This window comes from Pungitius pungitius, chromosome 19, assembly GCF_949316345.1.
Source record: "Pungitius pungitius chromosome 19, fPunPun2.1, whole genome shotgun sequence".
Taxonomy (NCBI): Eukaryota; Metazoa; Chordata; class Actinopteri; order Perciformes; family Gasterosteidae; genus Pungitius; species Pungitius pungitius.
In genome coordinates, this window is record NC_084918.1 from 8,618,119 (window position 1) to 8,643,266 (window position 25,148).

A 25,148-nucleotide genomic window follows, 5' to 3' on the forward strand; every position below is an offset into this window, starting at 1 on the left:
CTGTAAAATCTCTCAGTGGGGACGGCGGGGTATTTTCCACATCGCAAGGCACAAAGAAACATCATGTTCCAAACAATATACTCTCAGTGAAAAGCTGAAGGTCCCCACACAAACGACAATACTACCAAAAGAGAAAACATTCCATGTCCTCTACAGTTTCGAAAGGCTTCATTTGTGCAAAGAAAGTGGACCAGTAGTGAAGTGACGACACAAATATGGAGGGCATATTTTTAGTGTGTCCAAAGGGAGACCTAAACAGGAGAAACAGATGAACAAATCAGCTTTTATTGGTGAAATTCTACAGTTTACAGTTTTTCATTCCTCTAGTTTTACAGGTCACACTATCCAATTTAATCGCAACAGAAAAATCCTTGACTCTTTTTCAGTGTCATGTAACAACTGGAAATTAAGTGCAACAAATTATTATTTTTCTGGGCAGATACAGTGATTCAATCTTCTCATCCAAACTCCCATCAGAAAGCGCGTTTCCAAAGCCATTGCTTCATAGTCTGCGGATTTGTTCTGACATCACATTGATTGTTGATGTGATTTCCTGATTAACTGTTGGCTGAGGCTGGGGACAGTGGGACGTAGAGCAATGCGCCTCGCATAAAGAGGCCTCTGCACGAGGCCCTTTGTGCCCCTTTGTGAGCAAGAACAAATTAGCCTGCACGGAACAAGCCCGCTGAATTGCTCATTTTGAGTTGTCTCCTATTTGCTTTCTTGAGCACATTTATGGTTATGAGTTCAGCACCTCTGTGGTGGGACTCAGGTTTATCCTCTGAGGAAGTCATTTGGACTAAGCACTCTGATTGGACTCGCAATTTGTGACCGGCTGGCCTGGGTTTGCACACCGGCCTTTTGTGGGAAAAGTAGCGCTCACAAATGACATCAAGCTCTACGCTCCTTTAATTGGACGGGATTAATCCGGACTGAGGAAAGCGGCTCTGAACATAGCTGAGCCACAGACACAATTTGCATGATTTAAAAACCTCTGGGGTTTGTAACAAGCAAGTTGGAGAAGAGAATTACCCAAGGGACGGATTTAGTGAGGTAGAATCCAGGTAGTCAAGACACCGATGGACTTGATGTGACCGTCAGAGAGGATACACCACGGTCATTTATACGATTTCATGACAAAAAGCCTCTTCCGTACCTTGTTTACAGTACAAATACCGCTGTAATCCCTACTTACGTACAGGCAGCATGTACACGTGACTCAGAGTTCAGATGGAGTTCAGTATTCTATCAGCTTCATTTCTTTCAGGGTAGCTATAATGTATCTGCCCAGATCCATAGGTGGGTTTTCTTAACCCACCCAAGCAGCGCGGAAGCCATTATGTGTGCTGAGAAGAACTCTGCAACACCTGATATAAAAATATACATACATTTCTTATACATTGGCCAAGTGACAGTGCTGCATAACGTCAGCTTACTATTGGAGGCCAAGTCAAGGTTGAGGCAGAAGTGTTTGAGGGGCAGCGTGTTCAATGCATCACCACTCGGGGAAGAACAGAATGAAAACCCATATTGAAAATGGCTGCCACCTTTGTCGGGTCAATGATCTTTGTGTGTGTGTGTGGAGGGGGAATGGAATAAAACTGCATCAGCACTTAAGCAGTGGAGTTCCTTTCGTGTGTGTTACACACACACACACACACACACACGTTGCTTTTCACCGTGCAACATAAATAAGAAATGATGCAAGTGAAAGCTTTCCCCCCCTCTCTCCTATCCTCTCTTCTTCTCTGATTTGCCTAAAAAATGTTTTAGCTTTTTAAAGTTCTTCTCTTCCTTTGGTGCTGGTGTGAATGTGTGTGAGTGTGTGTGTGTGTGTGTGTTGCCTTCTGACAAAAGCTGCTCCCGACAAGTCGAGCTTGCCCCCTCTCAACTCCCGTCTTATCCACTAACATCGTGATCCATCATGTTGTGCCCCCTCCCCCTGCCCCCCATCCTTCTCTTCCGCCACACACACACACACACACACACACACACACACACACACACACGCACACACACACACACACACACACACACACACACACACACACACACACACACACAACACAACACACATTCTCCACAACACCGTGCTCTCCACCCTTCAAGCTGCGTGCCTGACCCGTCCTCTTCATCTTCCTCTCGTTCCTCTCACGCTCTCATTTCCCCGCTCTGTGTGCCACTCTGCCTTCGATCACACCCTTCTGTGCTCCATTTCCTCCCCCCTCCCTCTGTATCTCCCTTACTCCCCCGTCACCCCTCTCCCTCCCCTTTCCCTCTTCAAGTGTTTATCTCGCTGCCTGCGCTCCAGTCATCCAGGGCGGCCGGGGGAGAGACAGAGAGCTCTCTCCCCCGGGTCAGTGACCCTTGTCGGGGGGACAAACTGCCCACTGCTGCTTGCCTACGCAGCTGGAAAATTAAGAACTTGTGGGGGCGAGAAGGTTCAGCGTGTCTGTGCACGTGAGTGAGTGCGGGCGTGTGTGTGTGTGTGTGTGTGATAGAGACTGAGACAGAGAGAGGTGCTCATAGATTGGTCTGTCTATGGGAAAGAAAGAGGACCAAATAGATTGAGGAGTTTGTACAGGTTAGTGTCGATATGAGCAAGAGATCAGGTTAACCAGTCTAGACAGGACGCCTGCTGCAGCAGGTTGTGGGTGTCCAGCTGTTACTCCCTCTAATGGTTTAATGAGGAGATCAGCATTCATCTAACTAACCATCTCCTCCTTCTTTCTCTCTCCCACATTAGCCTGTTGGCACATGACCACACGGCTATTTAGAGAAAGCTCCCCCCTGTTGAAACAGCTCTGTTTTTATTCCCATCCGTACACTTATAGCTGAATCCAAATATCAAATGCTGTTTGAATTCTATGAAGGTCTTAACTACAAAGTCAATGGCCAGGTTCTTTTATTGTTCAATAACATTACTGCTGTTATTTGATTGTAATCCAAATCAGCTGCTCTATGGGACTGTTGCTGGATAGACTATGAATAGACTCAATGAATATGAATAGCCACTGAATGTGGCTGAATTAAATCCTATTAAAACTTTCAACTGCTCTTTCAAAATGCACATTTTATAAGTTATGCCTTTTTTATGCTGGTTTTGTTTTATAATCATTTTTCTAATGACACAAACTGGGGTGCTTTGTTTTCAAGAGAAAAATGGAATAAAATAAAAATTCTGTCCGTTTTCAGTTTCACAATCCATCACACAATTTGATGGTTTTTAATCCTCAATTAGCTGACAACTAGGTTCTCTTTGGTGAGCTTCAGTGTCAATTTAACATACTTGCAACAAAATTCTATCATAACCACGGTATTTTTAATTAAAAGGCCTAAACTAACGTCAGGTTGATGACAAAGCTGTAATTTGTTGACACTCAAGAGAAGGACGTCAAATGCACGCGCATTATGACACACGAGCAATATGTAAAAAGGCACAAAAACACAAACAGTTTGAGCTAAGTAATTAGAAGACAATGCTGCACGGTACGACAACTTTTGAGAAGACGAACCTCATGAATATTCAGTTTGTTTGGCCTCACTGTGTGACAAACGAGACGGAAATCGCTCCAGAGACGTTTCATTGGCACAAGACAACACGTTGACACAGGAACGAAGCACACTGAATCCCTGACTTGTTGTGAACACACTGATATGAACGCACACCGGTGCACACTAACAGAACAGCTTTCAAAATGTGCCACAAAACTCACATAATAGCAAGCGCACACAGACGGACAGACACTATTGGTTGATTTCATACAAACGGACACACACGCAATCCTCCCACTTTGTAAAACTCTGCAACTTTGTCCCTCTAACTTTCCATGGGGTGAGTTTTAAAAGCGCTCAAGGTCAAGTCGGATAATCAACTTCCCGCCCTGTGTTGCTTCATTAGCGCCACTGAGTGATATTTCCTCTGTTCTCTTCCTGTTGTTTTTCCATTTGGCCTAATCTGTCTCTCCCCCAATATCCCGCTGTAATCCGAGAGCTGTGTTAAAACTGCCTCCAGTGATCTCCACACACACACACACACCACACACACACACGCCAATAAACCTCCGCTGATGCAGAGAGACTCTGCTGCATGCATAAACCCTACTGACACTGAAAGTATTTCATGGTTGGTAGTATAAGTGAGGTTGTGTGTGTGTGTGTGTGTGTGTGTGTGTGTCTGTGTGTGTGTGTGAAAGAGAGAGAGAGATATGCAGGTAAAAATAAATAAATAGAAGAGGGGCAGCAAGTCCCTTGGACTACAATATGCAAAGGAGAGTCTTCATCCTGGAGTGTGATCCATCACTGAAAACGCTATGTTTGATGATCAGTTTGTGGTCATGTGCCGCCGGAGCCCAGCTCGGGCTTCCGTTGTCCCGGGCAACCTTGGGGAGGACGACTGTAGAGCTCAGGATTGCCTAAGAAAGCTCCCTAATTGAGATCAACCCCTCAGCTCGTCACAAACGACAAGACAAAATTGTAATTACTCCTCAAGAGTGTTTCTATCTTTCCGTTTGGCTTTTTTCTTTCCACCAGGCGGTGGACATATGGAGTATTGTTCATGTAAATGTTCTTTTTTTTTTGGTGTGGTGGTGTGTGTGTGTGTGTGTGTGTTTCTACGTGAGAGATTGGAAGTACATTAGGGAGGATGTGTATCGGTTTGCTGTGTAATTCATGGATTTCTAGGACATCAGTACGGACATATCTTTCAATGTCAGAGCACGCTGCGGAAAAACAAACTAATCTGCTTCTCCTTCTACCCTTCTGTCTCCTTCCCTTCTCACTCTTTTACTCTCGGTCACTCTACATCAATTTCTGTCCAACGCGCCCGCTCCCCTATTTCTCACCTCTACTCACTCTGCTACTCTAAGATGTCTTCCTTTCACACCGTAAAGGTTTGACTTGATAAGCTACCTGTGTTTTTATTTGGAGGATTGCAAACTGAAAGACACCTCCGGATTAGCTCTCCTCCGTTATCTAATGCACACAACAGCAACAAATCCCGGGCAACACAGAGAAATAAACAAGATACAGGTGTTTGCTTTGTTCTCAGTTGGAGGGACAAAATGCAAACACCTGCAACAGCTGTAGGACAACATCTGCTTGGAGCACTGTGCTCGTCTCCATCAAAACTGCAGGATTCTGAGTACGACAGATTTCATTAAACTTAAATGCTTTTTGCTTGATTCCACTTTTGTGCAGTAAGTACTTTACCACAGTTGCAAAATATAATTGGTGTTCTTTGCACGCACGTACCGACAGTAAAGTATGAGGTGAAATTAATTAACACATCCATCATTAACACTGCAACACTACAATAGCTCTACTTGACTGAAGAAGGGTTTGAAAGAATGAATCAGCCTTTATATCGGTAACATTCCATAAAACACTTAATTAATATAGTGGGTGATGTGGCACATGGATGGTAAAAACTGCTAAAAAAAAAGGCTAAACTTGGATCAGTATCACATGAAGTTAAATTGGTTCCATTTTTTTCTGGCTTCGCCTCATCTTAAAGGTCAGCTCTGTGGGGGTAGTAACTCAATGCATGATATAAAAGAATCCAGATCCAGTGAGAAACATGGCATAACTGCAGCAACTAAATTATTTTAAGAACTCTGCATATTCTTTTGAGCAGCACACCAATCTCCAGAGCCCTGAACAGGAAAATTTCCCAAAGTAGATCAATAGGCTATCAGGTTCCTTTTATCATCCCTCAGTATGCTCACATCAAACATCTCGTCCACTTGAATGCTAACGATGCAAAGCTTTATCTCTCGGAGGAGCATTCAGCTTAATGTTGCTGTCTGACAACAATCTCCCCCTCGTAACATCAGAAGCATGAACATCCACTGGGGACAAATCTTACAGCTAATAACAAATACACACACACACACACACATTCCTACCTATATATTATAGGCAGAGAACTGAATGAATACATTAAAAAGCACAATTTATTTGGCCCGTCAGAGAGTGTCACGTGAAATGCACACACAGTCTCCTACAAGCACTTCCGTGCCTGATTGGGAACTCCTCTTTACAGACATGAAGCCAAGGCAATTCTACATGCTGATAGTTTGATTTACCCGGGGCCTCTCCTGCATTAATGTGTAAATGCTGACTTTGTGTGTGTGTGTGTGTGTGTGTGTGTGGGGGCCTTTGTATAATTCGGCCTGGAGCCCACCCTGCAGCACGGAGTATTTAAGCGTGTTGACTACATAAATAACAAGTAGTATATGGAAGTTTGTGTGGACCGTTGTGTCACTGCCCTGATGGGTTGTTGCATTGTGTGATCACACTTTCTGTGCTTGTATTGCTCAACTGTCTCTCAAGGACATGTTTTTCAATGCTATGTAAGTACTCCTGCTCTGGAATAATATGTGTTACCATCCAGTGTGTTTTTTCTGTGTGTAATCAGAGACACATTGGGCTCGAGTGGGCAGCCTCTTTTTTTTGCTCATTCTAGAACTATCTCTATTTTCGGGGAATGACGTCTCTTTTTATAGCTGCAGCTTTTTGCCGCTTACAATTGTCTCGCCTAAAATACAAATTGAAAAACACTGCTCCCTCCCGTGACTCACGTGCCGGGCCTTTACTTCAGCCCCAGAAGATCATTAGCAAGTTTAATGTCTTATGTTGAAATGGCAGTAACAAAAACCATTAGCAAATCGTTGACAATGCCATGTGCTGAGTGCCGCATTTTGTGTGGATAATGGACTCCCTTGTAGGCTCTTAATATTGACTGATGTCTAATTCTGGCTGAAAAGAGCAAAGGCAGGACAGAATAGTCTATATATGAGCTGTTTGAAGCTGCTCCGATACTCTTGTAATCAGAGGTGTGATGTGCAGCATAACGATACATTGATTAATTCCTATTAAGATGGGAGGATAATTCTTACGCACATTTCAACATTAAGGAAACGTCTATCAACGCAATCCTGATGTCAATCACTCCTGTCATTGTGGAGCAGCTGTTAATGCAACAATGGAAGGAGAAACCTTGTTTTGCTCCAGTACCAATGACCCACAAAACATAAACATGAGTTGATGCTTAGTCTCTGAAGGGTAAGATGGCATTTTATTGAATTTAAATTAGGGCTGTCAAAAATAGCGCGTTAACGACGTTAATTAGTTGTTTTTTGTTAATTACGTCAATTACACAATTCACGCATGCGCAGTGTGACAAATTATTCAGGTCAGGAAAGTACCTCTTCCTCTAGGGAATGCACTTCATCCTATACAACACATTACTGCCACCTGCAGGCATATGTCAGTCCGTCAGGTTCAGCAAGTCGTTTGCGCCACTCCACGCTGAATGTTCGCAGGCCATTAACAAAATCAACCTCAGATCATTTGACCAACACAATAGCAAAATGTTCCAACACGTTGGAATTCAACGCTGGAAATGGTCAAGCGCGTGAACAGAAACAAAGAGGCCGTCATCGCCATACTTGCTAACCTTGAGACCTCAGAATTAGGGAGATATTCAAAAGGACAGGGGGGGTGCGGGTGCTAGCGGTCAACGGGGGAGGGGTGGGGTGCTAGCGGTTTTCTTTGCAGCGCCAGTCTCATCTTTTTCCGTTCTAATTGCCGCGCTCGACTTCAAGGTGTAACCTTTATTATTGTTCGGTCTGAAACGGCGCGCCCAGTGACGGATGGTGCAGCAAAATGGTTGTCCGGGTGGAAATCGGGAGAAATTCGGGAGAAAGGTCGGTCCGGGAGATTTTCGGGAGGGGCTTTGATATTCGGGAGTCTCCCGGAAATATCGGGAGGGTTGGCATGTCTGGTCATCGCAGCCCTGGACCATCAGCAGCACAAACTCGTTTTGCCGACCGCAGCAGAGTGGGATAAACTGCAGAGGCTCGAGACCCTTCTAGAGCCATGCAGGGAAATCAGTCTGTAACTTATCAAATAACATTGATTTGATTATTTTCTGGAATGAATTAAACCAAGTCAAATATCAATAAACTGTATTTATTTAAAAAATAATAATGATGATAATAATAATGATAATTATGTATCTGTGTCCTGTTATTTATCTTTGGTATGCATTTCAGAAAGAAAAAATGGTTAGGATTCAGGTGTAATTGCAAATGGTGATTAATCCTGATTAATCCACTGAAAATTCTTTTTTTAATCATTTGACAGCCTTAATTTAAATACAATATCAAATATCTCCATGGTCTTTTCCTATGCTTTAAAGGACTTGAGCATCATCCATTAAACCCAGGATGACACATTTCAAGCTGCTCACTGTCAAAGATAATTTTTTTAATAATATTGCTATTAATATCTTCAAATGAGTAAATGTGAACAATTTTGATTCATGATACAAAATCTGAAAATGTGTTGAATGTACCCATCTATTCCATTAAAGTGCGGCATTGATATTGACAAAGTGTGATTAGTAGTTCTTCTTACGTGTACCTGACACTTATTTTAATCAAAGACCTTGGAGCGTGACATCATTTTATCGTCTACATAGTTAAAAAGAGATCTTGCATACACTTATGGATCTGTTTGTCATTCTGCACTACGTTTAAGTGCATTTACGGCAAATGCGAACTTCAAAAGACTGCTTTTATCTTCCGAGTGTTAACGGGTTTATCTCCAGAAAAACATGAGCGAGTGCGGCCCGTACCATTTGATCTTTGGGTTTGCTTGGAAAAGGGAGCAAAAATCTGCTTGCAGCTGGTGATGTTACATCAGACAGATTCATCTAATATGAACTACTTTAAATAGGCACCTTTCTTAGAATATAAAAAATTACTTCTGTTATTACTGGGAATTCCGATTACCTTAAAATGTACAGTTTATTTTTTATTAAATTATGCAAGGACCAATTCATTTAGTCTAATATCGGACTGCATATCCTGCTTTCTTTATTTTCTTTTATTTTCAATTCAACTTTTCTCTTGTGCTCAGGTAAATTCAAGGATGTTTACTTCTTCTCTGCTGGCGTTAACATATAATTTGTGCACTGCACCCGACCCTGGGCCGACGGAGAGTATTTGGCATGCTGCATGAATGCCATTGCTAGGGGCCAATAAGGACACACACACACACGCTTAAGTACACACACATGTATAGAGCGAGAGAACGAGACACAGAGGCTTTAAAAAGTACACGCGTCGAAAGCCTCAAAAAGTTGTCTTTACATAAGTAAATTCACACACCATCCATCCACACGGACACACAAGTACACACCAGGCCCCGCAACTTTATCCCCCTTTGGACTCTTATGAGTCTGTGTGACGATAAAATGACAGGCTCAATGAGAAAGAGAGGGAAAGAAATTAAAATGTCAGAAAAAGCATAAATGAGGAAACGTAAGAGGAAAAAGAGAGAGCGATGCTGCCAACCTAACATAGTGTTTAATGTATTATATAACTGTGTCGCTAAGAGCTGTAAGTGTTGCACTCAGGTAGAGAGACACATGTCAACACAACATATGAGAGCATTATCCCGAGCAATGACGCATTACCGAGTGAGCAGCGCGCACAGGGCCACCCATTCTGGATCGTAGAGGATGTGTGCCTCTCTGTGACGGACTCGTACAATCGCTCTTACTAAACAGCACTTTGCCACAAACCCCTCGTCCACCCACTAACACACACGCTGTTTCTCGTTAGCGATTAGAAGATCTTCCACCACTTCCTCTCCCGCAGAGGTCTTCAAGGGACCTCTAGTTCAGACCGACACGTGAAAAGTTTCAGGCGAATTCCACCAATTCATTTTCACCGTTCTATATGGGGCCTAACTTTACACGTCAGCCTTGAATGCCTCTCATCAACTGAGTGAACCCCACCGAGCGCCCCTGCCTGCAATGGGTGGGGGAGGCGGGGAGGAGGGCGAAAAAACTGCCCGCAGCCTGGAATGGGAGGCAGATTCTAATCAGTGCATTTAAAGCCGGGGAAATATAGGCGAGATGATTTAACGGTAATTAGCATCTTGTCTGCAGGGGCTGAGAAAAGGAAAAGAAAAGGATGGGCGGACGCCGGGTTGATGGGGAGAGTGAGAGCGAGACGCCCGGGGACACTGGAGACAGTTCTCCTCTCTCTTGTGTTCCAATATATTAGCTCTTGTTCTCCTTACCGCGAGTGCCTTTATAAATGAATGACACTGCGACCAGAACACGAGTCAAGTAATGAAAGACGCGGCACAAGTGTGGGCACAATGTGCAAATAAAAACGGGGATAATATACTGTATGTCATTTGAATGTATATTACAATTAATAACGACGTAATCCCAAATAGTTGAAAAACAAAGGCGAGGTCCACGAGACACGAGAACCTTAACAGCCAAGGGGAGACAGAGGAAAGAGCAAAAAAATAAATGGTTTGTCACTGCTGCATTTGTAAAGGTTAAAGATGAGAAAAATAAAAATAAACCAGCGCTGAAGAATAAAGTCACAATGAAATGGCCCCGTGAGTGTGGAATATTACAGTGGTTGGATTACTGTGACTTGTGTGGCAATAATTGAGAGCAGAAGTGCCTAAGTAATTGACTGTAACAGCGGTGTGCATACACACAGCCTCATTATCCCGAACCACACATGTCTCAAACCTCCGACCACCCCGTGTCTTCCCTCTCATCCTGTGTCCATCATTCCCTCGCTCCTCCGCTGGCTTTTCAAATCACTGTTTTTATGAAAAATAACAGGAACTTGGATATTCTTGGATAAGCCGCGGCAGACGTGACACAGCATATAAATATGACTTTTGTTCTTCTCACCTCTAATGTGAGCCATGTAATTATTTGTCGAAAGTCCATTCTTGTGCCACTGAGTGCCTGCTGCACCCGGATCAGTTCAGTAGTCTATCAGCGGCCACTGAACCTGTCACTGAGACGCCTTTTGTCCACTTTTCCCATTCATCCTCCTCACGGTTAACTTTTTCCTTTCATTCTATATGTTCACTGTATATGTATATAATTGCTTTAAAACTCTAATTGACCAATTACATTTTCACAGCCTATATATATATATATATATATATATAGGCTGTGAAAATGTATATATACAGTATATATATGTATATATAAATAATGCTATCATATATATATATAAATTAATTTGATTGGAAACGTAATTGCGCTTTAGTGTCTCAGTCAAAGCATCTGTGCTCTAAACTGTGTGCATATTAGTCACTTCTTACAGTAGACTGGGTTAATGAGCTCATTGGTTTGACAGAAACATTTCTCTCTTCATTAGCTTCAACTCTAAAAATGACTCTATTCAATCATCAAGCTTCAGGAAAGTCTGACAGTAGATGTTTTCACATGCTTACAAAAGCTCACAGTGAATGTGTGCACGTATGTGAACACATATGGAGTGGATCTGACATTTGATGCCTTTGATCAAGATTGAATGGAGTATTTCAGTTTGCCATCTTGGTGCGCACTGCCCACAAGAGAAGTTCAACTCCAGGGCTTTCTACCACAAAAGGCTTCACTTCAAGGATCTTGATAAATGTTTGACTTTTGAGTAGACCCGAGGTGATTCCTGGCCAAAAACCTGATGGCAAACCTCTCTGACGTGCGTTTAGTTTGAACTACTGAGCCTCCTGTTGTCGATCAGTATAATGTACGTGTCTCATGTCCGTTCCACACAAACCTCATCCTGTAATCCCTTCATTCACAACATTTCTTTGTTCAAATCTTGTGCCATTGGTTGTTTAAAGGTTGTTTACGCTGAAGGGAATTATTATCCTTAGCGGAGGGAGACGATTATTCCTTCAAAAGCTGTTATTCCAACGCTAATCAAAATACTGAGAAGAAAGGCGCACTAATATGGGCTGTGAAAAAAAGGGAGGTTTGAGGTACATGAAGGGAGAAAATAAGGGGAGGTCATATTAGAGATGAGGAATGGTTGAAAGGTAAAAATTGAGACTTCAAATAGGATCATGGGAAACAAAGGAAGCGAGTGTGGAGTGAGAGGGGAGAGAATAAATGGATTTGAGTTGATAAATGTGGAAGCAGAAGATGATGGGTTGCGGTGGAGATAGGGAGAGATTAGATAGAAGGAGGAAATGGGTGGAGGAGAGAGAGAGAGAGGGAAAAGTCGTCTCCTCGTGCGCGTTGCTGCATGCGTCGGCATCGCGCTCTCCCATGACTTCACCGGCCCGTCTTGCCAATGAGCGAATGCTGGACTGGGAGAAACGCACTGTGTGTGTGCAGGTGCAGGGTGTGTTTGAGTGAAAGAGAGTGGAGACAACAAATGGGGAAGGCACCGAGTGCGCGAACGAGGAGAGTAACGGGGGTCACGCAATTAGGACGATTACTGCCCGAGTTCCAAATTAGGTATGTCACTGGTGGCAGAATATAATTCTCATTTAACGGTTCGTTTGTCTCTTAAATGCCAGTCCGAGTGTAATAGATGAGATCCGGATGAGAAAAAGAGGAAGTGGGAGAGTGGTGCGCATGTGAGTGCATAGACATGCGTGTGTGCGTGTGTGTCTGTGTGCGTGCCCGTTGTTCACAGAGAAAGTACTGTTGACAGTGTAATTTGATCAGAGCTGACAGCTAATTTATGAAACATATTCTTGGGTAAATGATTTTTCCCGGTCCTACTACCTCGGTCATTCTAAACTGGTAATTGGATTTCCCTAACTTGCAAGGTAGAAAATTAGAAGTAAACTACTTAATGAAGGACTGGTTGTGTGTGTGTGTGTGCGTGTGTGGTCGTGGGAAGGATGTTTGCATTATTGTGTTTGCGCGTGATTACACAACAGCATTCAAGCACGAGTACAATAATGGAGCGCATTGACACGGTGTGTGCGTTTGTGTGCTCGTATGCTACACTGCAGGTGAAAGTGGCATCTCTCAGTGCAGTCGAAGCTAATGGCAAAGTTTTGGTCTGCCGCACTAATACTATTACAATTAGTACACAAAAACCCACCCACACACAAACATACTCCCTCTGATTGCCATGAGTGTCTTGTCTTCATGAAGCAATCCCTGAGGTAGGTCTTTGTGTGTGTGTGTGTGTGTACTCTGTATATTAGAGCCAGTAAGGAAGCTGAGGAAAACAGGGAGAAATGCTTCTGACAATGACAGCGAGCTTGTTATTTTTTATAGTGAAAAACACACACAGCCCTTTGAGAACCCGTGTTCAGGCACTCCCACACACGCACAAACACACACACATACATTGACTTTGAATTAAGCTATGAGAAAAACAAGAGTCAAACGCAGATGCAAGCCCCTCTGTATTTCCTGTATATTTAAAAACTTCTCCATGATCTTTTATATGACCACTGTAACCCTGATGGAAGAAGATGGGCAGAGTGTGTTATTATTAACATGAACAACCTGCCTCGTTTATAGCTGTGAACCTGTGACCGAGTGGGGGATCAAGAGGCCTTTTGCAGCCCTCACCTGGAGTGTTGAGCAGCCTGGACATGCGACAGCTGTAGGCGATTTGCTGCTCACAGTGTTCTGCACTGGTGGTGATGGCTGTCACCTGGAAAGACACACGCACATATGCATTTTCATTTGATCGTATTCAGCCAGACGGGAAGATTTAAGTTTAAATGAAATAACGCTGTACTGTTTAAAATTTAAATTCCCCTGATTCAGAGGAGATGGATATGGAACAAGTGATCCATACACATTAGGAGAGGTGAAACTTACAGGAAGCATTTGCTGCTCACACTGTCATCACACGGAAAACTCTAACACATGTTGAAAAAAAACATTAAACCCTTTAAAGTTCACACAGTTTACTTTGAGCGGAGCGGAGTGTCTACATGTGCAACCGGTAACTAAGAAGTATGGACTCTTTGACTCTCCAATTTGGGAAGGCTGAGTTGTATGTGGCAACACTAAAGGGGACAGGTAGTAGGAGCATGAGGTGGAACAGTGACATTATCTATGTGCATTAGAAATAATTAAGACTCTAACATTATATATCAGCCACTGCTGATTTTGTAGCTTTGACCAAAGAAATTCTTATGTGATTTAACACTGGTGCGTTTTTGTCAGCTGATCAATCAGTTGATCTAATATTTAGATCTATTGTAGGGAAACAATCAGTACAACAATTCAAGGAACCATAACTTAACACAAAGCTTTGCTGTCTCAGTCTATATGTGCATGTTTTACCTGTTCCATAGAGGTGCTGTAGTTGACCTGTAAGACTGTGCGTCTTTCTCTACTGGAGCCCGTCACTGCGATTTTGGGTGGCAGGTTGTTCATAACGGTTGTCCACACTTTGTCCTCTGAACACAACACACAAATTGTTTGTTTCAGTACATCCAGATTGCATGAATTTTCAAAAACTGCCATCTTACCGACTCACACACTTGTGCGCACTCACACAGACACACACTGCAAGTTCTTTCTGTGTAAGTCACAGCTGTGCAAAGCAGGGTTTAATAGACACTTGTGTGCAGCATGAGCCCGTCACCAGGACATCTCCCCGTTCATTCACACTGTCAGCCGGGGAATGTCCGTCTGTGCATTTCAAGTCCCTAAGGTGTGTGTGTGTGTGTGTGTGTGTGGAAGAAAGAAAAACTCTTAACATTTCTAAGGTGTGTGTGTGAGTGTGACTAAGGGGCTAGCCAGCGGAGTGCGGTGACATTTCATTAAAAGTCTCGCCATTTCTCTGCCTGCGTGCTTTGCCGTTCCAGACTACCTACTTATTCCACTGCGTCTGTGTGTGTGAGGAGTTGGAGTGTTGCATGTGTCGGTCTAGGAATGTGTGTGTGTGCGACAGAAGTGTCACTCGGACCGTTGGAGCACTCTTAGGTTGGCATAACAGGTCAGATTCATAACTGTGTGTGCTGTGTGTGTGTGTGTGTGTAACGGTGTGCCTCAGTGGTTGCAGCTCCTTCAGAGAAGGATGTCAGTAGTAGTCACCGTGTTGCCATGGAAACCCCAGGCAGAGCAGGTCAAGAGTGTTGTTGTCTGAGGCTAAAAATGAGGAGGGCTGGAGACTTTTATTTCCTTACAGGTCATTTGGTTTAGACAGAATAGGGAAGTGTGCATGCACCCACGCACACAGACACACACATAAACAGCAGACACACACAGGCGAAAGCACACCCACAGGCTCTCCCCCACACACCTGTCATGTTGCAATTGACTTTGAAGGGGCCAAGGGGTCCGCTGCTGTCGGGGTCGATCCAGTAGGTGTCAGAGGACCTGCCCAGATGCTTATAGGCCTCACATGACGGCTCATAGATCGCTAAAAGTGGGGCAGGGGCAAAGAGGAAAGAAGGGAACAAATGAGCAGTTGGAAGGGGATGAAAAATGACAAAGGGTTGTTATGCACAATACAAACCATACCATCAAATACACAACATAATTAAACATTTGACATGACTGAGTGACAAATACATTTAATTCCAAGTATTAATGTTTCATGATTCTGAGAAATTTAAGTACAAATAAAAATAAAATTCTTAAAAAGATTTGGTTTGATACCTATAAAGAGTTTGTTCTTGATTATTTTCTATTACGTCATGTGGAAATAAATGTAGGTATTGGAAATGTCTTTATTTTGCGAAAATGATAATAAACAATGCTGTGCAACCAGGGACAAAACTTTGCTATTTTAATAATTTTAATATCTGTTCATCATCTTTACTGCATGGCATTATTTCTCATTTTCTGTCTCAAGACGGTGGGTAAGAGCTCATTGCAGTCAACCACTCAAAAATATATCTGATATTTGGCGTTAGGAATCACAGTATGTAAGTAAGTCATCATGTTTTCCTGCAAGAATATTCTGCCCATTATAACAATACGAAAAGATGATACACTTCACAAAATAAATACCTCTGCATATAAACAATAATATATTTCTTTCTGCAATGGACCAAAGATTGATACAACTGTAGAATTTTAGGATGGATCTATAATAGCACATCATTGTGGGAAGTTTTATTCTTTCGCCCCCTCCTTGCACCAGGGAATGTCATGTGGTTGCTAGTTGTGTGTTGTTTCACACACTGCAGCAATCTATCTGACCCATTGATGTTATGTTTGTGTTGACCTACACATACAGACAGTGTGTGTGTGTGTGTGTGTGTGTGTGTGTGTGTGTGTGTGTGTGTGTGTGTGTGTGTGTGTGTGTGTGTGAGTGTGTGTGTGTGTGGTTGGTTGGGCTAGGGGGAATTGCTCTTCAAAGAAAAGTGTGAGTGTAATTCAGGCCGTATTTGAACGACATTGCTCAATGGCTGTCTCTGGGGTTGCAAAGGGGCAGAACATTTCCGATAAATCTTCGCAAACTTTACAGGAACCATGTGTAGTTAAGGTCAAGAATTTTGGAAATTTTTATCATTTTTTATTTTGCATAAGTCATTTTATGGGGAACCTAAATGTAGTTGGAGAACAAGACTATGCAAGTTTAGTTGAGCTGGACCCTGGATCTGTTATTTCTTAAGGAAACTTTCCAATTTTTGCAACCCCAGCTGTAACTACTACTACTGTAAATACCAACAGTAAAAGTTAAGACATTGCACGCACGAGAGGGAATGCGATTAGAATGATGAAACAGAAACAAGAAACAAGAAATTGACATAGACCCAAATATGTAACACTTTCAATGATAATAAAGAGGAAAGCTTTCTATTTCAGAATTATAAACTTTGACACATCTGTCATTTCACTGATTGATTATTAAAGTACTCGCTTAACAGAGCAGTCAAAGTCAAGTTCGGAGACGTGCAAAACATTCTTTAAAAAGAATGCATTATTCACCCTGTCTCCTAAATCACATTTCCCAGGCGGAACCACAAGATTCATCCTATTATCCCCAGGTTAATAATGTAGCTTCAGCTGTCTACTTAGTGAATTGGTTGTTCATAGATGCAGTACAGTATGATATGGCGACATACGCCGTGACACAACAACCCCTTGATGCATGTTGTGGCTTTTTCTGTAAATATGCTTTACTTCCATTCCGATAAATCCAGACTCATGTCCCTCTGCAAAGGGTTTTCACTCAGTCCATTCTTTAAATGTGGTCACACTTCATTTATATCAAATGCTTTTTTTTGTGTTGGACATAGACAATATTTCTAAAACGTTTCCTTCTTAGCCTCTCTTAAAAGAGAACAATGTCCGTAGCAGGGAGCAGGGATGGCTTTCTCTAGTTTGTAAGCCTTTAAAAAGACTTTTTCTTTCAAACTATTCTCTTTGTGTGCGCGTGTTGTGGGTCTGGTCAGACCAGAACACACAAAGCAGTGAGAAAAGCCTAGCCTCTGAACGCCGTCCCTCTGCTGAGGATGTGTCCCTTTGGAAGAAGAAACAACTCAAATCCCTCAATGGCGAACAGAAGAAGGCCAGATCGAACAAACGCACAAGGAACACAACAGTGTTTTTTTGGGTTCGAGGTGTGGAGTGTGTGGGTGGTGTGGGGTTGAGGGTACAGCGAATAACACACACCCGCACACAAACCCACGCACACACTGGTAGACTTACAAGTGTGGCAGGTGGCTCCAGTGTATCCGGTTCCATCACAGGTACAGCTGAAACTGTCCCATGTCTGCTTGCACCGCCCACCGTGTTCACAATGGTTCGGCATACACCTGGGGACATTTGTGAGGTATGCAATGCCTTTTAAAAAGAGAAAAATCCTTTCTGCAGCATATATTTAAAGATCAGACGCAGACCACTGTCGAATGTTTATACTCCCAGCATGCAGCAGATATACTTATTTGTGTCTGGTGGTGTTGAATACTTTGAATACTTTCAGTAATTCAACTTAAAAAGTGAAACTAATATATATATGTATATGTGGAAGGAAAATGTAGTCAAATATCTTCGTCTACAATAATGTCTAATTAATAAAGGTCAATGCTCAGGTATCTATGTTCTTCATTAATCACCTCCATATTATAATGAAAGAACTTCACGAGATAAGAAAATCGGCGACCTCTTGACAATCTCAGTCCTTTAGTGTCATGAGCACACAGTAACATTCGTACAGGGAAAATAGCCCTAAAGAAGCGTGAGGTGATGACTAGAGGGGCTGCAGTGAAGGCTGGAGGATATATTCGCGGTGGCAAAGTGTGTTTCTTTTACAATCAGAGTCTGCTACAAAAAGGACCTGAAGAAAGGAATGTAGTGTAACAGCGTTCTCTTTCTCAGGGTGAACACAGCATTAAGCACATTGCAGTTCTGACGTCCCTGTTTTTCTTATTGAAACTTCATCACCAACTCAGATCTTGAATACGCGGTTGGATGTGCTTGGTGGCGATGAGCCGGATTTCCCGCACACGTACTTGTTCACAAATTTGGCAAATCAAACGAGCGTTTGAGTGAAAAAAAAGAACCACTGAGTCGTAAGTGCTGCAGGTGTCCTTTAAAATATTGAGGGTTTTTTTGTCATGTCAGAAGTCAGGGAGTTAAGCAGCACAGAGATCGAGACAAGACAATCACTGTTGTCAAATGCCCACAGTCAGAAACCTTTTTGTAATAAAACTGTGGACTTGTGAGTTCACTGAGGGCGACTCCAATAGTATCTCTTCTTTTTATGTCTCTATATAAAGTTCTATCACTCTCATGCACGTTTTCTGTTGATGAGCTCTGTTATGTAAGCTGTCATCCCTGGAGGGGATGTGCTTTCTTAGTGTCGGACGTGCAGTGGAGTGTTTGTGCTGTTGTTTTTTTACGGTGTTGCCAATATTTAGACTATGTGTAGAATGTGAGAAAGACATTGCTGCTGCTGAGAAAGTATATTTGGAAAATATTCATCCACTTCTAGCTCTGAGGATGTTGACTGGTGCAGAAAAACAATACTTTAGCCAACACTGCTACACATGTATCTGCCTGCCAGTCCAACACAGACACTGCTTGACAGGAACAAACTAAAAAGTTCCGATGACAAAAAGTAAGCAGGTTCATATACTCCCATTGTTATTCAAATCCATTACGTTTGTGTACAAGCCATTACATGTTCTGTGAATGAAATAGAATGTTCTAAAATACCGGTGATCAACGAATGTCATGCTGATTTATAGCCTGGGCAGGCACTTTAAGTGCAGTTTGAATGGCATTGTGCTTCCACAATGGGCTGCGATTGACCACAAAAAGACAATCACGAGAGACATTATGCTCAGCAAGCTGTGAGCACTGAAATAGACTAACGACACGTGCAGTGGGCTTTGTATGACAGCTTGAGATCTTTGAGGAGAGTTGACCGCCTGGGTATGATTATGCTCTCGCTGTGGTGCAGTGGCGGCACAGAGTGACACTGACATTGTGGAATATGCTAATCATCACGCCTTGCCCTTGTCAGCGTGTCTGTGGAGATATGTGTGTTTTTACTTCTTCCCCCGGCATTGATCAAAAAGTGGAATGGCAATAAAGACGTTGGGATTATTTGGACTGTAACAGTGGACTCATTCAAACTCAAACGTTGAACCAGGTAGCGCAGCTTTTATTTAAATCCCTTTTCAATAGTAACAAAGTCACCTGACTCCAAACAACACTGTCAACATTTCCATTGAGACTCCAACCACAAAAAAATCTAAATAATCAGGTATCAAAGTTTCATTTGTTCTGCCCTTTCAGTAAGGACTGACAACTTTGAGTAACTGATCTATGAATGTTTTTACACATAAACTTTTCATACACACCTTTTTAGAACGTGTGCGAGGACGCAATTCATCTAAATCAAGCGGGGGCAGTTGATGTCTACTCTGGGTGAGGATATTGATGAGGGTAAGAGTTATTGACAAACCTACATAAAAACCCAATCATGAGGGATATGCTGTTCCACTCAGCGCAAGGTCAACTAGTTATTGCAGCTTCCTCGTCATGTTTACCTTCTAATCCATGTTCCATGTCTCTAATACGCACTGACATTTGTTTGGCCATCGCGTGAGTGAAAACGAATGACTTTATGTTTAGGCAAGATTTAACCAGTCTATAAACTTTTAAGGTTTTGCAAACACTAGCATCAGATTCAGAGTAAGGAAGCTTCCAAATCAGTGCACGGCATATGACCAAGCAAATAAATTGAAATGTCATCCATTTGTAATGAAGGCTTCCAATGAGCCAACTTTGGGACGTGTGTCAAATATCCCTCTCTGTTGTACTTGAGATATCAGTGGCTCGTGTTTGATGTTTGATTAAGATCATACCCCTGGAACGCCATCAATTTGATCCATTTATCAGTATGACAGGCACACAAAAAAACCCAGCCACACAACCATAGTATCTCACAGTTACAACACCAAGAGCCTTGAGTCATACATCTCTGCATAAGAATTCGCAGACTGCATTTTTTTTTGACTCTCTCAATTTACAACCATTTGATTTATGACACTTATTAGTGCTTTGCATATGGCAGTAATTTTCATTCATGACTGATTGTACGGACGTGCGTGCATGAAGGAATTGTTATTCTTACCTGTCTATAATTGCACACATGTCGAGGCTGATATTCTCAAAAGCTCCCGTGGTGCCTTTTTCCACTGCATGCAAATCAGCTGGTTGGTCGTCAACCAAGATTGCTTGCATGCAGCCCTGGAAGGTACGCTGGGAGGGTGGGAACAGCGTCTGGAGAAAATACCCTAAAACCAGAAAAAGAGACAAAAACACAAATAAATGCACTAGGGGTCTTTCACTATTTCAAATCCCAGAGAGTTTAAGATGAATAGACTGAATACAGAACAGCATTGAGGCAACAGAAACCAAGGGATGCATCGCAGACCGGAGTGAAAGAGGAGGAAGGGTTCAGGAGTATGACAAAAGACAAAAAAGGAGAATTCTTTTGATCCATCATTTAAAGCAAATCATGAAAAGGGGACCGTCTGTAGAGGCAGACGTCGAACTAAACGATGATATCATCCTTGACTAGGAACAGGAGACCTGGCCAGTGTCCTGTTATTGTCATCTTAAAGCCATAAACCTCTATTAGTCCTCGTGTTCTTGAGGCCCATTAGCCTAAATAACGGCAGTAAGGCCACAATAGAGCACAGGGCATATAGGTTTTGGTATATAAAGTACTTATGTAATACAAGAATCAATGGCCCGTCCTGATGTCGCACTGGGCCTTGACTGACACAAGGACAGAAAGATGTGTGTGTGTGTGAGTGTGTGCATGCTGAAAAGAAACCTGCAAAAGTGAAAGCCTATGGATACATGAGTGTATATGACTCTACATGGCTGACTGGGGGGCATGGGAGTATTCCACATGTACCAATCTGTCTACATGCACTGGCACATACAGGAGATGAGAGCCTCGGGTTCAATCTCTTCCACATGCACACGGGTCACACATAAAACACTGCAACTTAATGACATCTCCATCATCGGGATGTTATAAGCTGTCACATCATACAGCATGCCTATCCGCCTCAAGGCCGGAGCATCAAAAGGTTCATTTATAGAGGGCATATGCGCTGTTTGTGTGTGTTTGTGTGACCCAAAAATAATTGTAGTTCATGTGGCTGGCAGCAGAAAAGTAACAATTGTGTCCCTGCAAGAGGGTCTGTGCTGGATTCATCCTTTTCTTCACATCTCTTGATTTTCATCTCCTCCCCCAAAAGTGTCTCCTGTCATCCTTGCCATCTGTCTCTTCTCCTGCCACACCTGTCCACTGTCCTTTCAGGCGGTGGGAATGAGACAGAAAGACAGTAAAAGGAGAGAGGGAGGGTGAGGATGGTGGAGGGAAGATAGGAAGCAGAGCAGACTACAGCTGGCCGGCAGCACTTGGTGTGTTCTGGAGCGCATATGAATGCAAACGGAGCAATGCATAGCGTAGCTAGAGGAGGGAGGCTTCTCTTTTATTTTATCCAGACCACTGGTGGGAAAAGGTAATATAAAAACGTCCCAATGGTTTGTTGAGTGTCACCTGCTCCATCCCACCAACTACCGATTTAATCATTAACTTGAACCACAGTTCATAGAACATAATTATTAATCAGAGAACTGGTTATGCTTACTTGCTAGAAAAAATTTGGGTGAAATTAATCTTGATAATGTCGGATATCTTGAGGCAATCAAGTCTCAAATAATACCGGGTAAGAGTTTGTATATCCACAGAGAAACAGTGGTACTGGGAGCTCCCTTCCGTCACATTGATCAACACTTTGAATGTTTATCTGGGCTTTACACTAAAGTAATTTGCCCATTAGTTGACAAAATGAAAACAAAGCTGAATTTAATCCTGACAGCAGTGATGTCTTACATTTGGTCAAAGCAGGATGTCCCCCCTATTGCAGTTACTTTGACAAACAGCGGGGAAAAAACTGATTACAAGATTAATGGTGTCAAAAACAAAACCGAGGCAAACGCTTGGCAAACAAAGCAGAGTCGTGGCCATACATCCGTGCATGCCCAGGAAAATCACACACACCCACAGCTCGAGTCCAGGCTAAGCATGTCTGACCACATTTCATTCTTTTTTCTGAACGAAACAACGCTGTGTTGCCTCAATTTGTTATTTAAACAAAAGCTCTATTTCGTATAACCCCTCAGGATGTGAAACAGCAGCAGTAATCCCCGGCCGTCTTGCTGGCACCATCACGGCTCCTCTGCTGCGCCTAAAGAGCTTCCCTTGCAATACACACTAGAAGAGCAGGGCCTGCTCTCTACTACCTGATCACCATCTGGCGGGCACTGCTGGCTTTCAGGCTCCACAACACTTGTGTCCACATCCAAACACATGTCGGGGATGTATCTGTTTTAAGAAGGGCCGGTCTGGAAATCGGCCATAATGGTTGGTTGTAAAAAATGTAACAAATATTTTTAGGGCTGCAATTCTACAGCGTATTCAGGGGAGACACAATTTGTTGCCAAACACAATATGTTGAATTCCCAAAATCATGCCCGGAAAAACTGTGCTCATCTATTATCCACCTGCTCCTATTTCTCTGCACTGTAAAGAAATTAAAAATAAAAAGAACAATCTTGGAGCAAACCATCAAACAAAGTTAACATGCACTAGTGTTAAACCTCACTGCACACAAGCTGAGTGTGTAGGCGACATGCCATAGTTAATGCGCAAAAGACTGTATGTCGTAGTACATATACTTTGAGTATTGATGGAAAGTATTCCCTTTTTCACATCAAAGTGATGGAGAGACCAAATAAACGCTTTATCTCAAAAAGGTCAGAGAGGTTTTCCAACAAAGTCCACTGTAAACTGTAATGGAAAAGCAAAGACAAAAAGGCTTCCGTGAGTCATTTATTTATCGCCACGGAATAAATATAAGAGAAATTTGGTATATAATGACAAAGGAAATGTTTTAACACTATTTGGAAAATAAGTGGAAATTGCAAAAACTAAAAGGACCAATAATGTTTTATTTTCTTTTCATAATAATGAAACACCTGTGTTCTTCAGGGTGGAACATCGCTTAATTGACTACCGATTGCATTAGAACTGTCAATTTGTTACCTGTTCCTGTGGTGAGAAGAGCCCAACTTCACGGCCTTGTGTATATTCACATGTGTATTTGTGCGAGTGTTCAACTTCCCTCTTAAGAAATTCAATTTGCGGATGTCTCGTGTCAGTCACTTACTAATTTCTCTAAGCGCAGCGTCAGGAATGAGAAACTACTACCCCGTAAAATAGGCTTTGGGTTCAAGAGGCTGCTCCTAAAAGCAGACGCCTGAAGCATAGAGGGGTGGAGATGAGAGAAGAAGTGAGGAGACGAGGGGGAGGCATTGAAAGGGGCCGACCCGGTTAAAGAGGATAAGAGGGATGAGGGCATAGAGAGGAGATGAGATGATGAACTGAGGAAAACAGAGAATAAAGACATGAGGAAGGGAGGGAAAGCGGAGAAACGAATACAGAGGAGAAGGGAGTTAAGAAAGGGGGCATCGTTGGAGATTGGGTGACAGAGGATCAGAGCCAAGGCTCTTCCTTCCTCTGACATCCAACGTGTAGTATCCTGTAAGTCTGTAAACTTGGGTTTAGGCAGTGCCTCGTGGAGTCTAATGCCACAGAATTAGAAAAATCAGTTCAATTTGACCCAAAGCAACATTTTTGGCAAGTAGGATAATGCCACTGGACTTGAAGAAAGCTGTTCCCAAGGCAAAGGGAACAGCTTGTGAAAAACAGGATCAGAGGCATGTGCAACAGCGAAATGGTGCCACATCCTTTAAAACAAAGCTTTTATTAGGGAATTACCATGTTAGTATTGTATTAATTGACATACACAAATTACACAAGTGGACATAATTTTGGAAGAAGTGAGGGAAGGAACTGCAAAATGTAGCCTTTCAACTCTTTGACAATGACATTTGAGCTCTGCAAAGTCCCATCATAGTCCACAAAATGCATTAAACATAACCCCTTATGAAAGTGAGACAATTTAATTAAAGCATTATTTTGCAAATGCTTTTCATGTCACCAGGCTTGTCTTTGCTTCACACCTCAACGGAATTAATATTCATGTCTAAAAGCTTTAAGCAGCTCAAATATTTAAAAACATTTTTTTTTATCCCAGGCCTCCTATTGTCAAAACGTTCTACACAGCTCACACACACACGAGAAGGAGAACACTTTTGTATTAATCTGCCAATTGGGTATGTGGAATAAGCTTGAGCCTCGGTGAAAAAAAATAGGCTTAAAATTAGGAGTATATAAAGTGACCAGTAGTGAAACCATCTTTCGTCTGGTATCGAAACAAGAGCAGCACTCAACTCACACCATTATGTTGACTTGCTACTTTTAACCCAAAGTCATGTTTACATTTCACAAACACTATGATATGTTTGAGGAGTATGAGGAGCGAAGTAACTGTGATAAAGTGAAAGAGGTCTAATGAACATTACCCAAATAAAACATACAAGTTTGGTTACTGCTCATCAAGCGCAATGGTAAACAGCAGATTGGTTCATTGAAGTCACTGCGTTTGAAGCGGATGGCAAAGCCCCTCCTGAATATTAAACGATATTCATTTGTTCACTAAACTGAGTGGTGCACTGAAAGAACAGACACATGGAAAGTGCTGATGGAATATGGTTGGAGAGCTTTAGGACAGCTTAATGCACTTGGCCTCTCTGACTCATCAAGCTGAACGACCTAAGAGACTAATTGAGGGCGAGTCAAAGGCTAAACTAGCTTTTGTTCGGTTACCTCTGTGCTGGAATGAGAGTTTGCCCCTTAATGGGATGAGGTGATTTAAATAGATGCTATGGATAGTATATCTGAATTCTGAGTTAAATGTGTTTTGGTGGGAAT

The 25,148-nt window shown here is 42.5% G+C and overlaps 1 protein-coding gene across 1 annotated transcript in view; it reads right to left on the reverse strand.

Moving 5' to 3' along the window:
• Window positions 1-25,148, reverse strand: part of cntnap2a (contactin associated protein 2a) — a 159,200-nt gene that overhangs the window by 63,466 nt on the left and 70,586 nt on the right. Inside the window, exons 12-16 of the mRNA XM_037456600.2 lie at window positions 20,364-20,526; window positions 17,429-17,535; window positions 15,069-15,188; window positions 14,105-14,220; window positions 13,379-13,463 (exon numbers count right to left, since the gene is read on the reverse strand). Of these exons, the coding sequence (XP_037312497.1) occupies window positions 13,379-13,463; window positions 14,105-14,220; window positions 15,069-15,188; window positions 17,429-17,535; window positions 20,364-20,526 (591 nt within the window). The remainder of the gene's footprint in view (window positions 1-13,378; window positions 13,464-14,104; window positions 14,221-15,068; window positions 15,189-17,428; window positions 17,536-20,363; window positions 20,527-25,148) is intronic.